The sequence below is a fragment of the Hyaena hyaena genome, unplaced genomic scaffold (genome assembly GCF_003009895.1).
Source record: "Hyaena hyaena isolate Hyena2069 unplaced genomic scaffold, ASM300989v1 scaffold_1141, whole genome shotgun sequence".
Classification (NCBI taxonomy): domain Eukaryota; kingdom Metazoa; phylum Chordata; class Mammalia; order Carnivora; family Hyaenidae; genus Hyaena; species Hyaena hyaena.
In genome coordinates this window covers 131,068-157,446 of record NW_024081774.1, presented here as the reverse complement: position 1 = coordinate 157,446, position 26,379 = coordinate 131,068, and the positions used below count along the sequence as shown (strand labels likewise).

The 26,379-nt window shown below is 34.3% G+C and overlaps 1 protein-coding gene across 1 annotated transcript in view; it reads right to left on the bottom strand.

The window, feature by feature from the left end:
- The window catches only part of LRP1B (LDL receptor related protein 1B), a gene marked incomplete at its 5' end in the record, with an annotated part of 553,279 nt that overhangs the window by 398,976 nt on the left and 127,924 nt on the right, over positions 1-26,379 (bottom strand). The window contains 4 exons of the mRNA XM_039222492.1: positions 20,245-20,616; positions 21,916-22,040; positions 22,337-22,488; positions 22,626-22,752. Of these exons, the coding sequence (XP_039078423.1) occupies positions 20,245-20,616; positions 21,916-22,040; positions 22,337-22,488; positions 22,626-22,752 (776 nt within the window). The remainder of the gene's footprint in view (positions 1-20,244; positions 20,617-21,915; positions 22,041-22,336; positions 22,489-22,625; positions 22,753-26,379) is intronic.

Below are 26,379 nucleotides of genomic sequence, written 5' to 3'. Positions count from 1 at the left end.
TTTAAAATATCCATGCATAAGTAGATTTGTGCAGTTCAAACCCACATTGTTCAAGGGCCAAGTATATTGTCGTCCAACAGACTCTTCCACAAGATTGCAAATAAGGCATCCTGACATAAAAATGGACATTTTGACTCTTACTCCTCAAAATATAAATTTGCTGTCTTCATTATAATTTTGGCTTTTTGAATTTAAAAAATATCATTTCAGGTTGAGAAATGGTGAATAAATTTAGTCTGATGTATAGGTGATTTGAATTTTAAAAATAGTTCCAGTTAATGCCATTTTGAAAAAGTAGGTAGATTTCTATTTATCTAACTTATGGTCCCAAATAGCCATTAATTAATCATTTATTACCTTATAGGCATTTCTTGCTCACACAAATTATGAAATGAGAAAGGGCAAAGAAAGAAAAATTAAGCGGGTATCATGCACTAAATATTTATTGTGTATCTATTATGTACCAAACACTATCCTAAACAGTAGGGATACAATAAACAATGTTTTAACTTTCTAGCTTTCCAAAACATGTTTTTCAAATCAAAGTATCAATGTGTAAAACAAATGGACCATCACTGCAATTCCTTTGTGGTGAATACCAGTCATACATACAACCCTGGCACTTCTTAGGGAAGAAAAAAAATGGCTTGTGGAGTTCTAATAAAGATGTTTATAAAAGAGCAGTCTGAGAACCAAGCAAACCAGGTGAAATGGATGACACCTGGAACTCAAGGGAGAAATGGGTTGTCAAAAGTAGAGTGGTCAACTATTTCAAATGAAATGAGGTCACTGGCTTTGTCAAGCAGAAAGTCACTGACGGTGTCTATTATCAGATTTATGAGGGAGCATATGACAGATGGTCATAGGTAAAGGAGTGAAGAGACTGAGTCAGTGGGCGTAGATTACTTGTTTAGGTGGTGAGAGGAAAGGTGGAAAGGAGAAAAGAAAACAAGGAAGAAAACAGGTTTATTTATGGTTTTATTTTTAATGTGAAGGAGAACAGAGCATGATTTTAGGTTTGAGAGGGTAGTTACTGGGCAGAAAAAATGAAACATGTAGAAGAGGGGGAGATTGAGGGGACAAGGAAGCAACAGATTTGACAGCATAGATATAGAAGGTTTACACTTAAAAGGTCACCTTCTACGATTAAAAAGTGGAACAAGATGGAAAATGAGTAAATAATAAAGCGAATAATAATGATAGGTAAATAATAGTAAAGGTAAGAATAGTCATTATTTGAAATATATATATACATACATACATATACACACACTCACACTCACACAAACAATACTATGTATCTGGTATGTTGTTGTAGATACTATTATTATCCTTATTTTACAGATGAGGAAACAGACCTGGAGGAGTTAATCATCTGTAGAAGGCACATGATTACTAAGAAGGAGAGCCATGATTTGAAGCCAGGGAATCATTTGAGAGTCCAGAATCTTATCCGCCATAGGTGTATGAACCTGACTAATTCATAAAGTGGAAAAGAGGAAAACTGAGGAAATTAACCCCTCTACTTTTGCTGTAAGGAGAAAAGACATTCACTGAGAATGGTGGGAACAGGTATAAAAAGAGTTTATGATGAAGAAAACTGTGGTCTCATATGTGTACATATGTTTGTGTGTGTGTTCTCTCATAAAATAGCTTTCCTTTGGAATAATAAACTAATAAAATTTGTGGACTTTTAATAAGTATTTATCAGAAAGATTACCTTTACTAAATTCCTTATTTTGGTTGTAGTGTTCTCTTCTTGTCTATGAGGCTTTCAAAATAATCCTGGGTTTTAATGCTTTTAAAATGCTTTTAAAACCTCAGAATATATTAAGATTGGACAATACATTCAACTTTTATTTTCCCTTAAGGAAGCAAAAGGAAGTATTCTAAATATTACTAACTCCAACTCCACATACATATTTCCCCCTAAAAATAATCCACTGGTTCCTGGCTTTGAAAACTGTATGATTTTGTTAGGGCTGCCATTACAAAATACCACAGACTGGGTGGCTTAAAAAACAGAAATTTTTTTACTCACAGTTCTGGAGACAAGGTGTCAGCAGGTGTAGGTTTTTCCTAACTAAGGCCTCTATCCTTGGCTTGAAAATGGCTGCATTCTCACTGTACACTCACATTGTCGTCCTGAGACTGTGGTGTCTGTGTCCTAATCTCCTCCCCTTATAAGACTGAGTCATATAGGATTAGGGCCCATCAACATGATCTTATTTTACTTGAGTTACCTCTTTAAATACAGTCTAAAATACAATCACATTTTGAAGTACTGGGGGCTTACGGTTTCAAAATATGAATTTGGAGGTGGAAGAGGAACAGTTGGTTCATAATAATCATTAAAAAAATCTTAAATTTTTGTTCATCTGCTGGTCAGAACCCTAGTGGAGTTATTTCAAGAGGATAATTGGGGCTATCATTTTCCTCAGCATCTCCATCAGCATTTGTACTGTGGAATAAAAATAAACTAATAATGTTGAGCTTTCATGCTCTGATATTCATTTTTCTATACCAATAAGAGAATTAAGTTAAAAGTAATTAGCACATTTAGTGTTTCGGGAATGAAGAAAAAAAGAAAGTAACCCTTCCACATTGTGAATTTGTCAAAGCAACAAGAAACTTTCTCCAGTGGCTGCTTCAGACTGAGTTAAGATTCACTTTAGAATCAAAGATTCACCTTTATAATAAAGAAAGAACCTGCTGGTTCTTGACTGGAATAGTTTCGGCCAGGCACTGTGGCAAGCACCTGTCATCACTGTGTTCATTAATCCTCAGACAAACTGTTAGTTGATGCTGATAGATTCCATAATTTTCAGTTAGGGCTTAAACAGACCATATCATGATGGTGAACAGAACCTGGACTTGAATCCAAGTCACACTTATTTAAAAGCCCATGCTTTTAATCTTAGCGGAATACTACCTTGCCAAATATTTCTAGGTGTCAATGCACAAAATGACTATAAGGACTGAATAATGCTACCCAGAACTTGATCACCATAATGAATAAGGCAAATCTCTAAAAACCTGATTTTGTGATGCCAATGAATAAGGACAGATTCAAATTCCATGTTAGAACCTTTAAATATGATTTTCACTCTTTGGCAGAAAATATTAAAACTACTACAATGATGCAAATGCTATTGATTGCATGGAACTTAAATGACAGCACTGCAAGAAAAGATTTGCTACATTAAATACATGTGTACAGCTCAGCTACATGGGACATAAGTGATGAGGACATATGACTCTATAATGTTGCTCCATCGGCAGCACCCTAGCTTTCTTCAACAAAGTGTTACCCCATTCATGATGGCCATCACAGAGAAGATATAGTTTGTTTATGGCTCATGTTTTCAATGCTAACGATTTTTGCCAGTATTAGATACAAATCACATTATTTCTGATTTTCCAAATGAAGAGTACTAAAGAAATGTACCCATAAAATATTTAGCATATATTAAATGCACAATAAATGTTTTTGGAACAAATGAAATAGTTAAAGCAAAAGAAAATAAGAAGTAAGCATCATCCATTAAGTTATTCACACCTAAATTCAAAAGAGTAAAAGCTCATGTTAATAAAGGGTATTTTCATAGCAATGAAATAAAGCTCTCCAGTATTTTCTGTGAAGAAATAAATATGATTTCTATGGATTTCTAAAACTGATGTAAAGCCTTTGTGCTAAAGAGTAGAGTGCAAGTAAAAAATTCTATTGCTTATGAAATGATGGAGTCTTTAATATTTCATTTCAAATGAGACTAAGCAGACTCTGTTCTTGGTAGGTACTAAAGGAATATTTGACAAATTGAATTAAATAAGGCAAGAATAAAAATGATAATTTAACATTAGAGTCTATAGGGAAGTGATAATTTCAGATTGCAATATTATCTTGTGCAAAAGTATTATACTACTTGACAACTACTGTGATTCAGTCTCCTCAGTGGAAGATAAGAAAATATTAAATTTAGGCAAAGCTCATCTTTCGTTAGGATGATTCAAATCCAGACACTAAATTCATTTCCAGCTTTACTATCAAACCAATCACTTTTTCAAGGAGCTCAATAATAAAGAAAAAAGGACCATTTACTATGTACTCACCAAGTAAGGTAAATAGTAGCATATAATCAATTCATATGCTATGTCCAAGAAATGTTTTGCATGGGGAAAACAAGAATGGCATATGTGGACATAACTGTAAGCCATATTAAGTCACTTCTATTTTAAGAAAACATCTGTCACCAGGTGACTTTAAAGTAAGATAAATGTTTATTGTCTTAATATTATTCTCAGAAAATATTAGTAACCTCATGCATAAGCAAAAGTCATTGATTTGCCCTTACATTATTGGTCAGAGTTCATTAGAATGCAAGAAAACTGACAGTTTAGACCATCTACTCCACGAAGTTCCTTAATCATCCCAAAGGGCAGATACTTCATTTTACTCCCAGTGCCTATAAAAATTCGGCTTAGACTCATACCACCCTTGTGTCATACTAACTTGTTATTTCTACTGATAAAATTTCCCCGGAGCACCTGGGTGGTTCAGTTGGTTAAGCGTCAGACTTCGGCTCAGGTCATGATCTCACAGTTCATGGGTTCGAGCCCCGCGATGGGCTCTGTGCTGACAGCTATCTCAGAGCCTGGAGCCTGTTTCAGATTCTGTGTCTCCCCCTCTCTCTCTCTGACCCTCCCCTGTTCATGCTGTCTCTCTGTCTCTCAGAAATAAATAAAACATTACAAATATTATAAAAAAAATTTCCACTACTCCCTTGTTAATTCCACAAGGGCAGGAATCTTGATTGTCAAAGAGCATAGTTCCTTTTTTTGGTGAATATTCACTGATTGCTTACTAAGTAAGCAACTCTACAGCCAGTGTCAGAATGCCCCCAAATGTATTTGCAATAGCAATCAACGCAGTGTTCTGGGAACCTACAACAGGCCTGAGCAGAGATACACTCATGTGCAAGGTACAGTGTCTGCTCTAATACATCAAAGAAGCTATCTTAATAATAATGATATATTAATATTATTATAACAGTTATTTATAATAACATTATAATGATATGAATTATATACTTTATATGATATTATTATTATTATAAGGTTGGTTGCATATTGTGGAGAATGTGAAAAATGTGTTTCTATCTGGATTGAGATGACTGTGTGTGTGTGTGTGTGTGTGCATGCACGTGTGTGTGTGTGTAACATGTGGGTGCTGAGAAAGAGTTAAACTGGAACTGAAATGTGAACACAAGTTAACCAAGTGAAATACAGGTAAGGAAATAGCACATTCAAAATTATCTAGAGGCAAGAGAGAGAATGATCTACTCAGTACATGTGACTGTTTGGCAGAGTTGACAATAAAGCTAACAGAATGGTTTAATTTGGATATATATTTTAGAAAATTGAGATCTATCCTCCCTTATCTCTGAATCTGTGTAGTTCATATAAGGAATTATATAGGAAGAAAACCCTGCATTACAGTATGTTGAAAACCAATGCATTGCTTTATACTTTCTGTAGCTTAAACAACCCCTTTGGCATTACTTCCTCTTTGGAATGATAGACTGTGTTATGTAATTTGCTAATACAATCTGAAAGTTTGATGCTTCCCAATTTGCTCCTTTGCACTGTGGATATAGTTTAATAATAGCAAAATGCAGGTAAATCACAGAGTGAGGAAAATGTTATAGAATTTACAAAATAACTTATAAATAAATGTCTAATGCTATATAAGAGGTATTTAATCAATTACTGAATTTGGCTTCTTCATAAAAATACATGGTTCATGCCATTCTGGTGAAAAATTACTTAGGAAATTGCGCTTCTTTTTTTATTAATTCTGAAACAAATGTTCATTTTCTCATTGAACTCTGTTCTCTACTTAACACTGACAAGGTACAAAGGTTACTGCAGATGTCTTTCAAATGCGGATTAAATTAATCTCATTTTCTCTTTTTATCCACAAAACTAACAGGAACTTTTACAGATACCAACTGTTTCAGACTTAAGTAGCCCTGTCATCTCAAGCATGCAGGTTACCATCAGGTGACCCACCTTGTCAATTCTGACCCCATGTCTAGCCCATTCAAATCCCAGGGTTTTGTAAATATAACAAAAACATAGCACTTTACACTGTACAAAGGTTTTGCCATTTCAGACTTTCATGGATTAATTATAAATTCTGTTCTTAGCCATCACTTTACACATATAGGTTTCTAAGCAACATTACCCTGCAGGTTCAAAAGGGAGAAGACAAAAAAAGGAACTTATGAAAATGCTTTATTACACGACATTCATTCTTCTATATCTGATGCATACTTATATTTACCAATATTCCTTTCTATTTTTTCAGGTTTTATTTATCTTGGCACTCAACCAAATATAAGTTAACAGAGTCTTCAAGTGGCAGAGGTGGTAAATAGAGAAGTATTTGAATCTTTGGAAAATCAAATGCTTCTAACAATAGAAATTCATTCTGTCACTTGAATATATCACTTTCTATTATTTTTTTTCATCTCCACCCCCAAAAGTATCACTTTTGCTACTGATATAAGCATATTCTATTACTGTAGCACAAGCACCTTCTGTCATGTAATTTCAAGAATAAACTCTCTCAGGGTCCAGAACATGCAAAAGTCTAGTATATATAAGCTCAGTAAACACTGCGAGTTGATTGAAGAAATTTGGAGACCTATATCCTTTTCACCCACAGAGGTCCCTCTTCTTAGGGACCCTCTAATTTCTTCACTCATAGTATTTGAAACTCTGAAGAGAGAAATCACCTCTGTTCTTCAAAATCTTTGTATATAACTGTGGCCATTTTGCATGCTGGCCAGATTCTACTAATTTATAATAATAAAGCTTATAATATTTTTTAAAAAGTTTATTTATTTGAGAGAGACAGAAAGAGCAGGGGAGGGGCAGAGAGAGATGGAGAGAGAATCCCAAGTAGGTTCCACACTTAGCACTGAGCCCGATGTGGGGCTCCATCCCATGAACTGTGAGATCATGACCTGGGCCAAAATCAAGAATTGAATGCTCAACTAACTGAGCCACCCAGGTGCCCCATAATAATGAAGTTTTTTTTTTTTTTTTTTTAAGTCAATCAGCTAAGGAAAATGGAAACAAACACTCATAATGGTTTATGCTAATTGAGTGCTGACTAAATACTAGGCGCTGTTCTAAGCTAGAAATATTAGCTCAATGAATCTCATCAATCCTCTGAGACTACTACTAGCATCATCTTTATTTCTAAAAGAGGAAACTGAGGCAAGGAGAGGTAAATAATTTCCCAAGGACACAGCTTGTAAGTGGTGAAAAGCAAGGAAGGGGTTAGGCTGAATCAGCTAGGTATTCTGGCTCTAGAATCTTTAGAATCTCTGCTTTATCCAATATTCTATACTGCCTCTCCTACTTTCTCATAGAAATTTAAGTCTCCAATTTCCCTCCCTCTGCTAATCACAAGTCCAACCAGGTAAGCAATTGAAGTCAAAGAATTCCTTTTACTCTGCAAATGAAGCTTTCAGACAAGTCCTTTAACAACCAAATTATATGGCTAACAAATAACCAATTCATAATTAAGCTAGTTATTTTTATGATCTATCCAGTGATGAGTACTGCTGTAGAATTTAAGGTGTGCAAAAAAGAAAATATGCAACAGATCCTTCCTAGGAGAAATTGACATTTCTTTTGAGAGATCATACAGACAAAAATTAAACAAAGGAAAGGCATAGGGTAATAACTTAGGGAGGTGATAAGGATGTGAAGCACACATGATGAGTCCTGAATGTTTTTCAAAAGAAGGAAAATACTGTGGGCTATACTGCTAGGGGAAAAAAATTGCATTCCTCAACTGTATGGAGGGATTTGAGATGAATTATAAAGATTCTCCAAAATAAAGGAGAGGAAAATATTTGAAAGGCTATAAATTCTCTTTCATTGTAATGTAACAACATAAGTAAAGATGTGGAGTTTGAAAAAGAATATGGTTCATGAGACAAAAAATGTTGTGAGCAGGACTGGAGGAAAGAGCAAATTTAACACAGATTTCTGGTGAGACGGATCACCTAGACTGAGATTATACCTAAAGAGGAGGCAATGGATTATACTTTGAGATGCAGAAAATAGGGAATCAAACAGTGTTTTAAGGAGGAACTCAATGAAAGCAATGTTGTGCGTGATATGTAGAAACTTCTAGAAAATCAAGGCAGAAAAAGGGAAAGCAATCAATATTCAGTAATAAAATAACAGAAACATGGCCTATAATGATGACAGTGCCTAAGAAAAAAATATTTGGTGAATAAATGGCTTGGGGGTAGAGGAACAGTTAATGGTGAGGTTAGATTCTGATTGGTTTTTAAAAAGTAATAATTTCACTAACAATAAAAATAAGAGAGGTTCTGATTTTTAAGTGGGAAACTGACTTTGGTATGTTAAGTTATGAGTTGACATTAAAAGATTAAAGGGAATTTTCACATTCTTCCAGTAGTAAGGAGATAAATTGGCAAATTTGGACTTGGGGTAATATTAAATAATGAGGGTCCCAGTATCAATCATCACAATGATTGAGCTCTCTAAAAGGGAAAATATACTCATCAGTAGGAAGAAAGTTTCTCCAGGAACTACACTTCTACAGTCAGAAACAGAAAACAGAGAGGAACAGTTGATGGTTTAGGAAATTGATAGGGACACCAATACATGACTTATCTCTTGGTCCAGGTTTAGGAAACAAAAGTGAGTACAATAAATAGAGAAGTAATGGAAGAGTGCAGTGGGAAGTGTAGAATAATTATAAAGCAGATAAAGGTAGAAAACCAGGCTAAAAGATATGTTAGAATAGGCTGGATGCAGTGTAATCAGATTGTGTTCAGAAAGAGAAGAAACAGTATGTCCGAGGAGCAATCAGACCCAGGCTGTCATCAAGCTATAGTGGAAAGTGAAAACAGAGAACAAGGTCAAAATGTATTATCAAAACTTATGGGGAGATTGTTAAGTGAGTTAAGGCATAAAACTGCTATGGTTGTAAAAAAAAAAAAAAAAAAAGGTTGTCTAAGAGGAAAGTAAAAGAAGAAGAAAGACCATTGGGTGTAAATTGCCTAAGGAAATGAAAGAAACCATGGTACGGGGTTGGAGGAGAGTACTGGTTAACACTTAGCTTTATCAACATGTCAGTAAAACATAGAACTACACATTGCAAATTCTACTTTGTGGAAATCTTACTGAGGGATGCCCAGGTGGATGGTCAGTTAAGCATCCAACCTCAGTTCAGGTTATGATCTTGCAGTCCAGGAGTTCGAGTTCCATTTTGGGCTCTGTGCTGACAGCCTGGAGCCTGCTTCAGATTCTGTGTCTCCCTCTCTCTCTCTCTGCCCCTCCCCCACTAGCACTCTCTCTGTCTTTCAAAAATAAGTAAACATTAAAATTTTTTTAAAGTTAATGAGGTTTGCAGCAGCAACATTCATTTGAATACAATGTCATGAAGTATTACTGAGTCTGCTACTCTATAAGAGTGATAATCTAAGCCATATACTGCATTATCGTAGGTTCTACAAATAAGGCTAACAACGAAAATTTTTGGAATCACTATATCTTTACTTATGTCATTTTTAAAGCTATATAATTAAAATTCAATAAAAATATGTACATGAATTTGTCATAAGAAATTTATATTCACATTATGGTTTGTTTTAGTATAAATTCTTTTATCATTATCTCTATCTCAATATTTTTAAACACTATGCTATACTAAGAAGCTCAGAATCGCAAGCTGAATACGCAAATAATGCTTCCTGATTTCTGGTAAACTTTGTTTACTTTTGTATTATAAGCAAAATAAAATGAGCACATTTTAATGTGTACATGAAATTGAAATATCTTTCATTTTAAACAATTACAGGTAACTTCACTCCTACAAATTATAATCAGCTTTCAAGAGGAACCTGGGTTTTACTTGTATCCTTGCCTATTTCTGCAGGTGTTCTATTGTTTCATTAGGAATTCTGAATTCAGCAACCATCCCCTCAAGGAGTTACTTATAATTCACCATTCATTGATTTCATCTACTGAATTCATGTCATCAATATCTCAAAAGGAAAGAAAAGTTCTAATACGTATACTTTCTTTTATTGCTTCCTATTGTTTTTATTAATTTTTAAATTTTTTTAATGAGGGGCAGAGGGGGCAGAGAGGGAGGGAGACATAGAATCTGAAGCGGACTCCAGGCTCTGAGCTGTCAGCATAGAGCCTGACATGGGACTCGAACTCACATACTGCAAAATCATGATCTGAGCTGAGGTTGGAGGCTTAACCAACAGAGCTACCCAAGTGCCCCCCAAAATTCCTTTTCTAACACTACATCACTAGGTGCCATTTACAACTTTCTCATTCAAGTCAAAACTACAAATATTTATTCTCTTTCAAACAAATAAATAAACAAGTCAATAAATATGTTTTTCAGTCAAATTGCTTACACAGAGATGTGGGGCAATCAAATTGATGTCATAACCACCAATCACAAGGGATTTATAAGAAAAATTGAGTATTATTTGAGCTAAATATAAACAAGTTTATATTCTTGAAGGTGACAAAATCAATTTAATGTCATTAAATCTACTAACCCATAGTTTTGTTCTATCTTTTCCCCAATAGATACTCCTTTCCTATCTCATTTTATTTCTTCACCATAAAAGATAGATTGATTTCCAGCTGCTGGATAAAACCAGATATTACTGTCATCGTCCACTATTGGTTGTCAAGGAACATTATATACAGATAAAAGAGTTTTAAAAAATCAGGACAAATGTCATTGTATTATTTAGGAGTTTCTGCAAATAGGCTAATAATTGCTTACACAACTGTGCTGATTGCAGAAAATGCAAATTTTTCTCCATGCATGTGTGCAGCCCCTTTGCAGTTCCACACATCAGTGTGAGTCTATTTTCCCATCCTCTGAATCTGGACTTGGCTATGTGATTTTCCTTGACCAATGAGATATCAGTACATATGGCTTGTAAAATATTTGCACATTGAGGCCAGCCATTTCTGAGAACCATGAGACCATCTCAAGCTAACCTGTTGAACAACAGAGAAATTAGTGGCCCAATATCCCAGAATACAGCATGTCAACTGCCAGACATATGAGGGAGGCCATCCTAGGTCATCCAGCTGCCATCTGATCTGAGGCTGGCCAGAGATCAGAAGAACCATCAGTCAACCATAGAACAGTAAGATAAATAAGTAGTTGTTATTTAAAAATACTGAATTCTGGGATGGTATGTTATTCAGTTAAAGCTAACTGATATATACCAATACCTACTCCTAGAATAGGGATTAAAATAGAAATAAATGTAATCAAGTTTAAACTGACATTTAATACAGAAATAACTGATCCAGGATGTTTTCTTTAAGTTTATTTATTTTGAAAGAGAGAGAGAGAGCACGAGAGCAAGAGAGAATCCCAAGCAGGTTCTGTACTATCAGTGCAGAACCCAATGTGGGGCTTGAACCAATGAACCCTGAGATCATGACCTGAGCCTCAATCCAGAGTCAGACACATAACTAGTGACCCATCTGGGCAACTCTCTGATCAAGGACTATTAATCTTACCTGTAAGTGTTCTATCCTATGGCAGATGCATCAGTTTCCTCTTAATCCTTCTCACCATTTCTAATCGAAATCATTAACTATAACAGCTTGAGGGCCCACCATAGGTTTCAAAGTTCAAGTTTTACAATAAGCAAAGGCCCTCTCTTCCACACTGGCAATGATCCAGTGTGTTTCTAATTCTGCAAACAGAATCCTTCTCAGACCATCTAATATGATCCACTAGGTCTGTCCCCTGAGCCTGCTCACCTTTGCAAAAACACTTTTCTGCCTTCTATCTTATTAAGACTGATTTCTCAACAGAAAAAATGTTAGTATTGTCTATCACTGTCAGCTATTCTGACACATTCATGAAAAATCGGGAAGCTCTGAATCTATGAATAATCCTAATGCTGATAACTGAGTGTTCCTAAGTTCTCCCTGTCCCTTCTCTGCCTCCAAGATCTGAACCACATCTAACATTGGCCCTACAGAACTTCAGTGATATGTTCTACACATGACTCAGAGCTAGTATTTTTCTTTCTCTAACATAATGTTCCTCGTGAATATTTTCGCTCCTCATATTAAAGAGCTTCTACCTGTGGTTCCAATGTCTCTTGTTCAGGTATGCCAGTACCCTATAGGAATCTGGTCTTGATCAATATTGTAGGGTAAGAGATATTAGGACAATCATGCCTATGAAGCGGATCAGAATATCCCACACCAAATTATACTACAATGACATAAGGATTGTTGTGAGCTGAAAGCAACTGAGAAACAGTGGATGCAGGAAAAGGTAGCTACCCTCCCCCATCTACTTAATAAAAGGACATAAATTTTCCTTCATGAAGGTGTCCCCCCAATGGTACTAGGGCGGGAAGAACTATTATTATCACTAGAGTTGGAGACAGCATTTACATGAGTCAACATAAACATCATCTTACTACACAACCATTATCTTCCATTAGTTTACCCCATATATTTATCTTCCCACAATTTACTTCCCCTAATAAGGGGAAGCCCAAATTCCTTTTTTTTATTGTTGTTCTTTGTTGTTGCTGTTTAGCTACATCTCTCCAATTGATCAACCTTTGTTAAAATGGTATACAAACCCTGGGGTCTGTTTCTTTGGGGCTTCACTTTTTTTCTGTGAAGTCCTCCATGCCCTCATAAAAATTAATATTAAAATTGTGTATGCCTTTTTTTCTGATAAGCTGTTTTCTATCAGTTTAATTCACATTTCACTGAACAAAACCCAAGAGTATACAGGAAAAATACTTCCTCCCCAACTTGACATAGGGCATCTTCTTGGAGAGACTCTAGTATTTTAAGAAATTATGAATTCATGAAAGCCACACTGAGCACCAATTTACATCCTGCAACTTAATGAGGAGGAAATCCCAGGTTTTCTTTTCCTCTGCACTAAGCATGATTCACTCTAGATTCTGCTCTCCATAATTGATCATGCTATCGTCTCTCTTCAACTGGAGCATAAAAATTATCCCTCACTTCACCTCTTGCTGACTCCCTATGCACGACATTCATCCTTCATTCTTACCTTTTTCTTTCCTTTGTAATTTCAATACAATAAAACAATGCTCCTTTATGTCTTTCCAATATTTGCAATTATCTTAATAGATAATCTGAAGATCGCTGTAGCTAATAAATATGACTGAAAGTATCTCTTTATTTTATAAAATCTGAAAAAAAAATTGATCCTTACATTTTGAGAATGAAAGTCTATATGATATATACCAAACAAATAAAAAATAAATACATTTAAAAAGCTGATTTTTTTTTTACCTTTGAAATTGCAAACAGAAAAATGGGGCACCTGGGTGGCTCACTGGGTTGAGCATTTGACTCTTGATATCAGCTCAGTGATCTCATGGTGGTGAGACTGAGCCCAGTATCAGGCTCCATGCTGACTATGGAGCTACTTGGGACCCCATCTCTCCCTCTCTCTCCCCTTTCCCTTCTTGTGTACTTTTATCTCTCTCTCCCAAAATAAATAAATATATAAAAGAAGAAAAATTAACATAATCGAATGTTTAGGCACTCATAAAAAGATATGGAATTAGCTGACTTAAAGAGGAAAAAAAGAGATTTACAGTAAAATATAATTTAAAAGCAAAGCATATCACCACCAGTAGTCTATATATATAGGGAATATATATATATGGGGAATGTTCTGCCTGCCCAGTGCTGTAACCAGCCTGGGCACGCTCGCATGCCAATCTCCCCCATGGAGACAACAAACCACAATGGGGTGGATGCGATTCTTGAGCCCTGCACTCTTAGCTCAGCTAAGGAGACAAGATGTAAGGGCAGGGTGAGCACCCTGAGCTCCAGCTAGGACAGGCAAGTGCTCCAGCCACGCCCTTTCTGCTCAGCAGTCAGGCTGTGATGATCCTGGGTCCTTGTCCGGGGCTCTGCCCGCCCAGCAGAGAGACTGAGGCAGTGACCAGGCTGGGAGTGATACGGGTTCTGCACTCCTCATAAAAGGGAACTTACAAGAAGGCAGGGCCAGAGCCCTTAGCCCTGCTCACCCCACACAGAGGAGAGCAACTGAGAAGAATCAGCACCCTCAGCCCAGCTGCCCTTCACAGCAGCTGAGGCCCTATCACTGCTCTTTGGTATCTTAATTAATTAATCATGTTTCCATGCATTTTTTTTACATGTGGTAAAAGATGTAACAAGATGAAATGCATCATTCCAGATTATTAAAATGGAACACCAAGACAAAAATGAACTTTGCATCTTATTTGTATTTATTTGTCTGCCAGTAATTCATTTGAGGGTAGGAGACTGTTTTGCTTTGTTTGTTGTTTTTATTTTTTGGTCTGGCAAGTCAAACCATAAACTCCCCTGTAAAACTTCAAGAAAGGACTGCAATGGTAAGACAAATTAGCAACTCCTTGGTGGGGGTGGGGGGTGTAAAGGGAGTATTTAGAGAAATTTATGTGAATTATCAATGTAAACTAATCTTAATTTTTAAATTCTAGACTGTAATACACTACCTCATATCTGTAACTCTTATAATTATTTCAGATTGTTTCACAACTCTAACACATATCCTAAAAATAATTAAGAGGATAATTATCTTAAATAATCGACAAATGTGTCACAAATACATTGTAACATCAAGTTTCAAATGAAATAAAATTATGCTTATTTGTAAGTTCTGTGCATACCCCTTCTTTTAAAATCTCCATACACAAAAAATTATGAGTTGGTTTCCCATTTTGTAGGTAAGGAAATTTGACAGTATCACACAGGAAATAAATAGCAAACTGGGATTTGAATACCACCTTGACTGATTTCCAAATTCCTAGCTATTATGTTTTACTTTTTCCATGTGCGTTAACACATTCAGCCACTAAAGTGTTACTGGTTTTAATTGCTTTGATTTTAGAAGGCAGGATTAGAATGTTTTGGTTGCATACTTTAATTAATATGCTTTCAGTTTAATTTACCAGTTGGAAAAAGGATCTTTACTACTGTAACAACCTCCTAAGTCATCTCAGCCTTCAGTCATGACCATTAAACTTCACTGAACACAGCAGAGCCAGACTGATCATCATAAGACAAAATCCTAGTGTATGTAAACCTTATAACACTCATGTTTTCCCTTCATTCACAAAATAAAACCAAACTACTTATCTTGGATATTAGTATATCAATGTTCATTGCAGCATTTCTACAATGGCCAAAAAGTAGAAAGAAACGAAGTGTCCATAAACAAATAAAAGGATAAACAAAATGTGGTGTATATATATACAATAAACTATTATTCAGACACAAAGAAGAGGAATGAACTTTTGATTCATGCTACGACATGAATGAAGCTTGAAAACATTACAAGTGACATAAGCCACATACATAAGGTCAAATATTGTATAATTCCACTTACATGAAATACCTAAAATAGGCAAATTCATAGAGAAAGAAAGTAGATCAAAGGTTTCCAGGGGCTACGAGGAGAAGGAATGGGGAGTAATTGCTTAAACAAAGTTTTATCTGAAGTGATAAAAAGGGTTTGGAAATAGTTGTGATGATTGCACAATATTATGAATGTAATGTCATTGAATTGTACAATTAAAAATAGTTGAAATAGCAAATTTTATTATATATATTCTATGTAATGCATTAATATATATTACCTAATTTTAAAAATTAATAATGTAATACACTAAAAACTATTGAGTTGTATACTTTTAATGGGTGAATAGTATGGCATATAAATTAAATCTCAATAAACTTTTTGAAATTTATTTTTATGTACTTATTTTTTTAATGTTTATTTTTGGGAGAGAGATAGAGACAGAGAACAAACAGGGAAGCAGCATAGAAAGCTGGAGTCACAGAATCCAAAGCAGGATCTATCCACCAGCAGAGAGCCGGATGCTGGGCTCAAACTCACAAACTGTGAGATCCTGACCTGAGCTGAAGTTGTATGCTTAACCAACCGAGTCACCCAGGCGCCCCTAAACTTTCTTTTAATGCTTATCTTGGCAGATCAAATTTTTCATTGTTGGTGTCTTCCCTAGGACTTTAGCTTCATCTCACACCAATTTATGCCATATAACCCACATTCTAATCACACCAAATGATATGCGATTCCTTGTCTACCCTGTCTTTGTACTAAAGATTTTCTGATCTTTGGGTGCCTGGGTGGCTCAGTCAGTTAAGTAAGTGTCTGACTCTTGGTTTAGGCTCAGGTCATGATTTTACAATTTGTGAGTTCAAGCCCCACATCAGGCTCTGCACTGTTAGCAAAGAGCCTGCTTGGGATTTACTCTCTCCTTCTGTCTCTGCTTCTCCCTGGCTAGTTCTCTCTCTCTCAAAATAAATAAATAAACTTTTAAAAAAATATTAAAAAAATTTCTGAGCACTTCTTCTAGAAGAGTGGTTTGGAAACTTCTCATTCTGAGAACTTTTACTATCTTAAAAATTGAGGACTTGAAAGAAATTTTGTGCGAAATGAATCATATATATTTACCATATTATATATTTAAACTAAAAATTTTGTTTTAAATATATATTAATTTCTTGTAAAATAAGAATGAATTGATTGCATAGTAATACAACTAACACCTTCTAGGAAAATATCTGTATTGTTTTATTTATTTTTTAAATGTTTATTTATTTTGAGAGAGGGAGTGTGAGAGAGAGGCAGAGAGAAAGGGAGAGAAAGAATCCCCAGCAGGCTCCAAATTCAGTGTGGAGTGTGATACAGGGCTCAATCTCATGACTGTGAAATCATGACCTAAGCCGAAATCAAGAGTCAGGTGTTTAACCAACTGAGCCACCCAGGCACCCCTGTATTGTTTTAAATGAGAAGAGAATATGGCTTTAAAATTTTACAAGTCTGTTTAGTTTCTGGATTACTAGTAGACATCAGGATTCACACATCGTCTTCTTTTTCTGTTAGGTTGTTTTAGTTGAAGTATGTGAAGAAAATCCAGCCTCACACAGCTACGAAGTTCGAAGACAGAGGTGTTTTAATAGCCTTTTCAGATAATTCTGGATATTCTTTCACACTACACTAACACATAACAAGTGGTATTTACTTAAAGCTTAGCTTCAGTGTGGAATTAGAGACCATAGTGATGAACTTTTCATACTCTATCATATTAAAATCCACTGGACTATCCTATGCTTTGAATGGATCATTTACCCATTCATGATTTTCTTATCATGTCATTTGCAAAATATTGGTTCCCTAAGTCAAGCATATCTGTTGACCCATTTCATACCAGTACCTAAAATGTCAGCTTGATAATATCACCACCCATCTCATCAGAAAAGCCTCGAAGCACTGGGAACTTATTAAGCTTACTATACTTGATACAAATCTTCCAGAATTCTAACTTTTACATGAAAGCCTGATTTCTATTATTTGCAGCAGATATTGGAAATCATTTTCCTTGTAGTGATAGACTCATTGTATTCAGTCTTTAGAAAATGTCTGCCACACTGAGGTTTGAATAACCATAGATTGTCTGTTCCTCACTCTTTCAAGTAAAACATGGCGTTCCTTAAAAGAAGCACAAACCCAAATAATCACACAAATACTTGGTTCCTTCAGGCAACCAGAGAACTTCAGAATGCAGCAAAAAGTACCTTCTGTATATTTCATCACAGAGAATAATAAAGAGATGTGTACTGAAGGATCAAGATTTAATAAAATAAAAATGTTTTACTCTTTTTAAGAACGTTCTTAAGTGAAACAGGCTCATTTTTTCTCCCTGCTTTTGAGCAGCATTGAAAAAAATACAATGACTACTAATAGAGTTTGGTGCCACTGCCTTGATTAGCACTAGGTTGTCATCAGTTTGGCCACCATTGCTTTCACATCACCAGTGCAAAAGGTCAATACAGTGGAAAAGACAATTATCTAGTATTATTATGAAAAAACTACTGATCTCTTAGATTCCTCAAAGACCTATTAGGAGTCCCCAAGAAACCACACTTGAGGACCACAGGTCTAGAATTATCCTTTTTCTTCTTCTCCTCCCAAACCTGGTTCAGTCAATTAATAGATTTCTGCTGATCTTTCAAGTTTCTTCAGCTCAGGTCAGTGGCACCTTATACCCTTCCCTAAACAGATTTTTTTTTTTTTTAAATTCTCTAGTCCTTTAGTATCTTGTGGCTTCTACTAAATTTCACTGTTTATTTACAGTTTCTTCTGAAATTGTGGCTTCTAAAGTCTATGGACTGGTATTTAACTTTATATCCAGAATGCCTAACAAAAAATCTGTAGCATAGAAAATTAATAAATTAATTATTGTATTCTGGATACAATGTGAGCACTTTCAACTCTGAACTGCATCAGTGTGGAAGAAATGGGGGACCAGAGAGTATAATCTAAACTTCCTAGATAATATACTGAGTCAATAAATCTCAAATACATCTGTACTTCATGATGAGTATAGTTACAGTTGCTTTATCTCCCTACCCCTCCCTACCCTTCACACACACACACACACACACACACACACACACACACACACACTCTCTCTCTCTCTCTCTCTCTCTCTCCAAAACAGCATAAGGCACATTCTGTAATTTACAAATTGGTATGCAATTATCAGTAAGTGTAGTAACCTAGAGAATAAAGAAATGAGAATATATATTTATACAAGTATATGTTTGAACTAATTTGTAAAATCTGAGTACAATTTCAATAAGCAAATACTGGCCTAGCAGAATGTTAGGCACTGCATCAGGTGGCAATGTACAATAAGAAGTATGACATACTTATATTTATATGAATAAACATACAGTAGATGTTGTATCTCACAAGTTACCAGGTATATTAAAATAAGCTGATTTTTCTTACAAATTAGATAGTCATAAACTAATAAAATTTATGAAATTATTATTGAAAAAAAGTGTGGGACAATAAGCCAAAGTGTGGGACAAATACACATTTGATGAAAACAGAAACTGACATGGTCTTTTTGGACAGGAATTTGACCAGCTATAACAAAATAAACACTGATTCTATTTACAGGATTCTATTTCTAGGACTTTATGCTAAAGAAATATTCAAATGTGTGAATAAACATATTTATATGGACAAATGTTTATTGTGACATTGTAGGTAAGGATGAAATACCGGAAATAAACATTAATCAGAAGAAAATGATTAAATTACTTTATCTTTAGTGTAAAATAGGTACAGACTTTCAAAAGAATGAGATTAGAGTCTTAAATACTGAAATAAAAACTTTTCAAGATATGCATATTATAAAACATCTGAATAATGCATATACTATCATTCAATTTTGTAATTACAAATAATATACACATTACATGAAAAAAGTTACGAAGGCACAACAGCTGTTAGTTACGGGTAAGTAAATGGAATTGATGTTGCAGTGATGAGGCAGACATTTAGTTATTAAATCTATTTTACCTGACAACAATTTATATATTATTTTACAATTTAAAAAATAATGAAAAGGATTGACCTTAAATATAGTGAAACTGGAAAAGTGAGGGATATGTGAAAATCACACGGAGAGAAAAGCAAGAGGTTATAAGAGGAACATTAAGATCATCCTTGTGAAAGCTGGATAGCAAGAAAGGTGTTTTTCTAAACTATATAAATAATCCATACAATACTTTGCTTGAATTAATATGTCCCATAAAATATTAAAATATTTTAAAATATTAGATGATGTATTTACTAACATTTTCTCAAGACCACACACACACACACACACACACACACACACGAATAATAATCTCTGATACTTTTCTGAGAAAATACAATGCACTGAACAAAATTAGGCAGATATTCTTAAAGATATATTTTCACCCAGTAGAAGAAAATAAGATTAGCATAGTTTTATACCAAAAATAAATTGCCATTAATTCTGATATACTTACAAAAAGACATCATGAAGGAATATATTGAAAGTTCCATGATTAGAAACTAATAATCATAATATACATACTGTACATGCTAAAGGTTAATTGCTTCTTTGACTTTCAGCAGATCAGATAATATAGGTGCACTATTCTTGAATATAAACAAAAAAAATGTAATTGCTACATACAATTACCAATCTAATTTCTCTGCTAAAGCAAATGATACTCATTTTCATCAAATTATTTTAAAAAATATATTGTACTTACTTTCAACGATTACTTGTCTGTCTTCCCAGTTATCTTTGATAAGCTGTATATTTCCAAAGTGTGCATCACTGTAAAAGATTCGGTTGGTACCTTTTCTTCTTTGATTATAGTCAAAAGCCAAGGCTATGACATTCTTGAAATAATGTGGATTTTCATATGGCCTTATTGGTGAATTTAAATTGGTTTCATCAGAAAGATGTATACTTTTTAATATTGTTCTTCCTGAATATAGCAAATAGCCTTCATGCCTTAGGCAAGTAACTCCATCCTCTGCTAAATATCCATGGGCACAAGTGCAAGTTCTCCGAGAATTTCCTCGATAAAGACAAAGTTGCTGGCATCCACCATTGTCCTTAGCACAAACATTGGTCCCTAAAGAGGAAAAAAGGATACACACATACAGAAACATATATGTTTTTTTGTTTTGTTTTCAAAATATTTTTTTATAAAGTAGGCTTCATCCCCAGAATGGAGCCCAATGCAGGGCTTGAACTCACGACCCTGAGATCAAGACCTGACCTAATATCACAAGTCACTTAACTGACTGAATCACCAGACACCCCTCTTACAGAAATACTTTTAAAAATAATGTTGAATAGCCTATTTATTATTATTATTATTATTATTTTTAATACTGGTCAGTAAAAAAGTCAAATACTATAAAGTACTCACTTTTTTTCACACCAGTTTAAATCTTGGATTTCTTATTTAAAAGACTGCATCCTTCTGCTCTAATTATCATCCAAATAAAAGCATTAAATTTTTCTCTTAATCATCCAATTAAGTGTATAACTCTTTTCTGAAACTGGATGCTGAAACTGCAATAGGTTTTATGTACTGTAATCTTTGGCACAAGTAACAATTCTCTCAAAACATGAACTGGGTTCCCTAATAAACAGTGCACTGCTTTAAAATCTATGTCTATGAAATATGAAAGCTATCAGAGAAGTTTACAGTGCCAATGTACCTAACCTCCTAAGAACAGTAAGCTCAAGTTTTTACTTCAGCTTTGAGTGAAGATGTAATATACTATCAAGATTTCTCCATCAGGCTAATTTTCTTCCACAAATCCATCATCAACTATAAAATAATTATACCTTCCTTTGATGTCAAGGAAATTAATTACAATTGATTTTAATGGACATTAAAATGGATATTTAATGATATAAAATGGACATATAATTGAGGTAAATTTTAAAAAATCCAAGTAACATTCATATCAGTTTCAAAATACACATTTTAAGGGAGTGATGACTTCAGAAATACTTCACACCAACAGCAAACTTCTGAAGCCATAATCACTTTACATATTAAAATACAACACAAAATATGTGGTTTTGGCTACTTTTTACTCTCTAGTATCCTAATTGTGCTATGTATTTGTTTGTTAAATATGTATATTTATCAAGATTTTCTACATTAATTATACTGAAGGCATGCCAGGTATATAACATGTCCATATAATACACTGACCAAGGCAAAAAACTATCTATGTATGAACTATTGCGTATTCATTCATTAGATTACTATATACTTTTTATAGGAAATTAGATGTAAAAAAAACCTAGTTTTGAGGTTTGGGATTTTTATCAGAATCTCTAAGTTTGATCAATGTTTTTTTACAACAGAGAGAAATAGTGTAAAATATATTTATTTTATAAGAATGCTGACCTTTCTCTCTTACTCGGTTAAAGATTTTAACCTCCTTCAGGTTGACTCCAAGACCTGTTCTCATGGTTACGGTTTCTGTGGCATCATTCTTGTGGCCTCTTCTGATGGACCCATTGGCATGTGCTCTGATAAGAAGTTGAACATACATGGTCAACAATCTTTAAGTAATTCACATCAAGCCAGTTATTTAAACTGAAGATAACAGATGGTCAAGCAGAAGGGGAAAGAAACCAACTTTAGTCTGTGACATTGAAACACTTCAGCCTGGAATAGCAAGAGTGCCTGACTTTCTGTGGAAATCACATGGCTTTGTGAGATCCTTGTTGTGACCTAGCTAAGGAATGGCTAATCCTACAAGGGTAAAGCAACTGGCACTGAAATAACATTTTGAGGCTCGAATACTTATGAAAAAATAAATTACCTGTCAGACCAGTAGATGTAAGCCCCAAAGACTGCAACTGAAAACATATCCACATTGCTCCCTGACAGCACCATCTCACGATTCCCTCCAGTCTCCAGGTCAATTCTTTCTATTTTGTCTGTACGAGCATCACACCAGTACAATTTGTTTTCCTAAAGATCGATTGCAAAGTAATATTACAAGCAGTTTTGGATTAGATGGTTTATTAAAAAAAATAAGAGAACACTAAGAGTGGATTAATGCAAGTTGGCAGTTTATGTGCTTTACATACTTAAGAAATTCAACATACCTCATAGTCAATGGAGATACCATTTGGCCATGCTATTCCCATGCTTACAAGGATAACCTTCTCTGAGCCATCTAAGCGAGCCTTTCCAATGCAGGGCATCTGTCCCCATTCAGTCCAGAACAAATAGCTGAAATGAAATTGCTGATTTATAATAACATGCCGAAAAACACTAAAAACATATTATTAATAATAAAGCAGTAACATTCATACCAATAGAACAAAAAATAATACACTTTAAAAATCAACATCCATGCTGGCGAGGATGTGGAGAAACGGGCACCCTCCTACACTGTTGGTGGGAATGTAAACTGGTACAGCCCCTCTGGAAAACAGTGTGGAGGTTCCTCAGGAAACTAACAATAGAACTCCCCTAGGACCCAGCAATAGCACTGCTAGGAATTTACCCAAAGGATACAGAAATGCTGAGGCATAGGAGCACATGTACCCCAATGTTCATAGCAGCACTCTCCACAATAGCTAAAACATGGAAAGAGCCTAAGTGTCCATCAACAGATGAATGGATCAAGAAGATGTGGTTTATCTATACCATGGAATACTACATGGCAATGAGAAACAATGAAATCTGGCCATGTGTAGCTACATGGATGGACCTTGAGGGTGTTATGCTGAGCGAAATAAGTCAGGCAGAGAAGGACAAATATCATATGTGTGCACGTATAGGAGGACTAGGAGGAACTTAACAGAGGACCAATCGGGAGAAGAAGGGGGGAAATGGTGGGGGAAAGGGTGAGAGGCAAACCATGAGAGACTCTTGAATGCTGACAAAAACTGAGGACTGATGGATGTGGGGGGGAGGGGGGGATGGGCATGGAGGAGGGCACTTGTGGGGATGAGCACTGGGTGTTATGTGGAAACTAATTTGACAATAAACTATTTGTAAAAAAAAAAAAAAAATCAACATCCATGTGTTTATATTTGTGAAAAAGATTTTTTTATTTTAAAAAAATATTTATTCATACAAATCACAAGGATGGATTCAAACTCCCTCCAAAATACTTTGCACATGCTACTCACTGTCTGAAATGCTCTTCTCCAAACTGTTTCCCTAATTTGCTTTTGTTACTATCTCAAACACCATTTCCCTCAAAAACTCTTCTGTGTTGATTATTTACCCTATATGCTACATGGATTGGAGTGAAATTTAGTGTTATAGTTCTTATATTTCTTTACAGTGTTATCTTTATTAATGCTTTTTGCCCCCATTGGACAATAAGCTCAATGAGGACAGTGATTGTTTCTCATTTTCATCTGCTATACCTATAGCACTAAGCAATTATAAAATGTTTAAAATAAAAATTAGTGTTAGGTAAAATATTATTAATGTATATATGAATGCAGTATAATTTCAGTTCTGTCCAATTAGACTGCTAAATATAACCATTCCAATGTGAATTTTTTAAGTTACCTTGTGAAGCAATCATAAAACATAGATTCATATAAAAGCAGATATTCCTATTTTAGTAATCATGTAATACAAAATGAAACATGAAAGAAAACGAAATACAGAAAGAAAATCCAGAGTACGCTCAAATAAAACATGTCAAAAAACTAAATGTAGAAAAACAGAAGGCATATTATTCATGGTTCCTTTTGCTCATTCATTCTGCATACACAAAATTTATATTACAATACAAAACCCATGCTTTCAGATGAATAGGATCCATTCTTTAGAAATTATGTCCACTGAAGTTTTAATTCATGTCAGAAAACAGCAATGATTAGAATTTAGAAAAATATGGCAGTCACTGATTCATTCAGGCAAAAATGAATGTGTATTCTGTGCATATTTAAATACATATTATTATGCAATAATTATGTAATAATATATATTATGGAATATATATAATATGGAATATTATGGAATATATAATATGGAATTGAGGAATATGAATGTTCATTCCATAAAGAACAATCAAAGATGTACATTCATATTTTATATCCACTCAACTTATTATTTATCCATAAAAAGATACTTAAACTACATAAAAATACATGTATTCCCTTTATGCATATTGTTTTGATTTATTTTAAAGGTTGATTGTTTTCATGGAAATGTTGTATAAAATAAATGTGTTGGACTTTTACAACCAGATGAAAGGAAGGTGTGGCTCGAATCCCAAGTATATTAAATCCTGAAGAAGCTTTCATTCGTATTTACACGCTCTATAAATTAGAAAGGGAAAACTTTGTACAAGAAATCCAACTGGTATTTTATTGGTTAGCTATAGGTTGAAATAGGCATAAAAGAATCTAGGTTTGCATTAAAGTTAAGATTTTTAAACTTTAATGGAGAGCCCCATTGTATTAAAATATAATACAATGTATTAAATATATTAAATAATATAAATTATTTAAATAAAATTTAATAAATTAAATTAAATATGTTAAAATGTAATAAAATAACTGGGAGGTCAAGTTGGTTGCTCTATTTAACTTTTTAAGGACAAATTTTAGCATTAATAATGCCTCTACAATGACTAATCAGCCACTGTGCCAAAATGGCAGGGGATGTGACACCGTGAAGGAGGCATTTTGGGAGCCAAGGCAGACAGGTGCTTATTCAGTCTGATTGTTGTCATCTATTTTAACATACTCCAGAGTTTAAATATGAAAAGAAATATATGCAATATACCTTTTACTTAATAGCAATCTGCTTTCAGATGTACAAAATGAGTAATACAAATATTATTTTTAAAAAATAAGTAACAATGTTTTGAGTGAGCAGTGCAAATCAGCCTATTTAACAAACTTAGCTCAGATTCTCACAGCTATGGAAAGAGTGGCTCAGGAAGTTCATGATCCACAGTCACACAGTTGGTACGAAAAGGTCCAAGCCAGGAACTTGACTCAGCCTTTTCTAACCCAGGCCTGTGGTGTATTCTCTATGTTGTCTCACCAAATATAATACAATCATATAAAAATCTCACATAAAATGCTACTATTTCCTGGGTATAAGGAATTAGAACAAAGATCTTCATACTTAAAAAAACACAAAACAAGCCATGAAAAAGTTCCTAGTATCAAGAAGCAAGTCTCTCATTCTTTTTTTCTCTAGAAAAATCTGCATTACTTCCATGCAGGAGGGTTGGATGAATAACAATAAAATTAAGAATAATAATTACTCAAAATAGAACTATCTTGAGTACAGATTTTACTAAAATTTTCAGTAGTGATTTGATAAATTATCATTATATATGAAACCAAAAACTGCAGGAATCAGTTTTAAATAGCTAAATAATTTATCAACTTAATAAGACTAAAAGATACTATACCTACTAAAATTAAGCAACATTTTATGAATTTCAGGAAAAGAGTAATTTATTTGCTCCTTAAGCCAAAATTAAAAATAAAGAATAGAATTAGCACCTTGAGAACCTTCAGGGATTATAACTAAATGTAGAGAAAGAATACGAAGCTTATAAAACTGCAAGGAGAAACTTATGAATAATTTAAGATAGTAATTTACATAGATGTACTTGAGATATCTTTAATGAACATAGGTTCTTTGTATCTAAATGTGATTTTTCATGAAGGGAATAAATGAAAATCCTTATCACTGGTTTTTGAGACCCCCACAGAAATTAAGATTCAGTGACCGCATTACAGACTGATGCTGTTACCATTTGAGTTCAAAATTGGCTATTGTCAAATGTTTGTTGAATTGTAAGATATACTGAAGGAAACTGCCTTTAGAGTATTATCTTGGTTAATCTAGCACGGAAAATATTTCTCA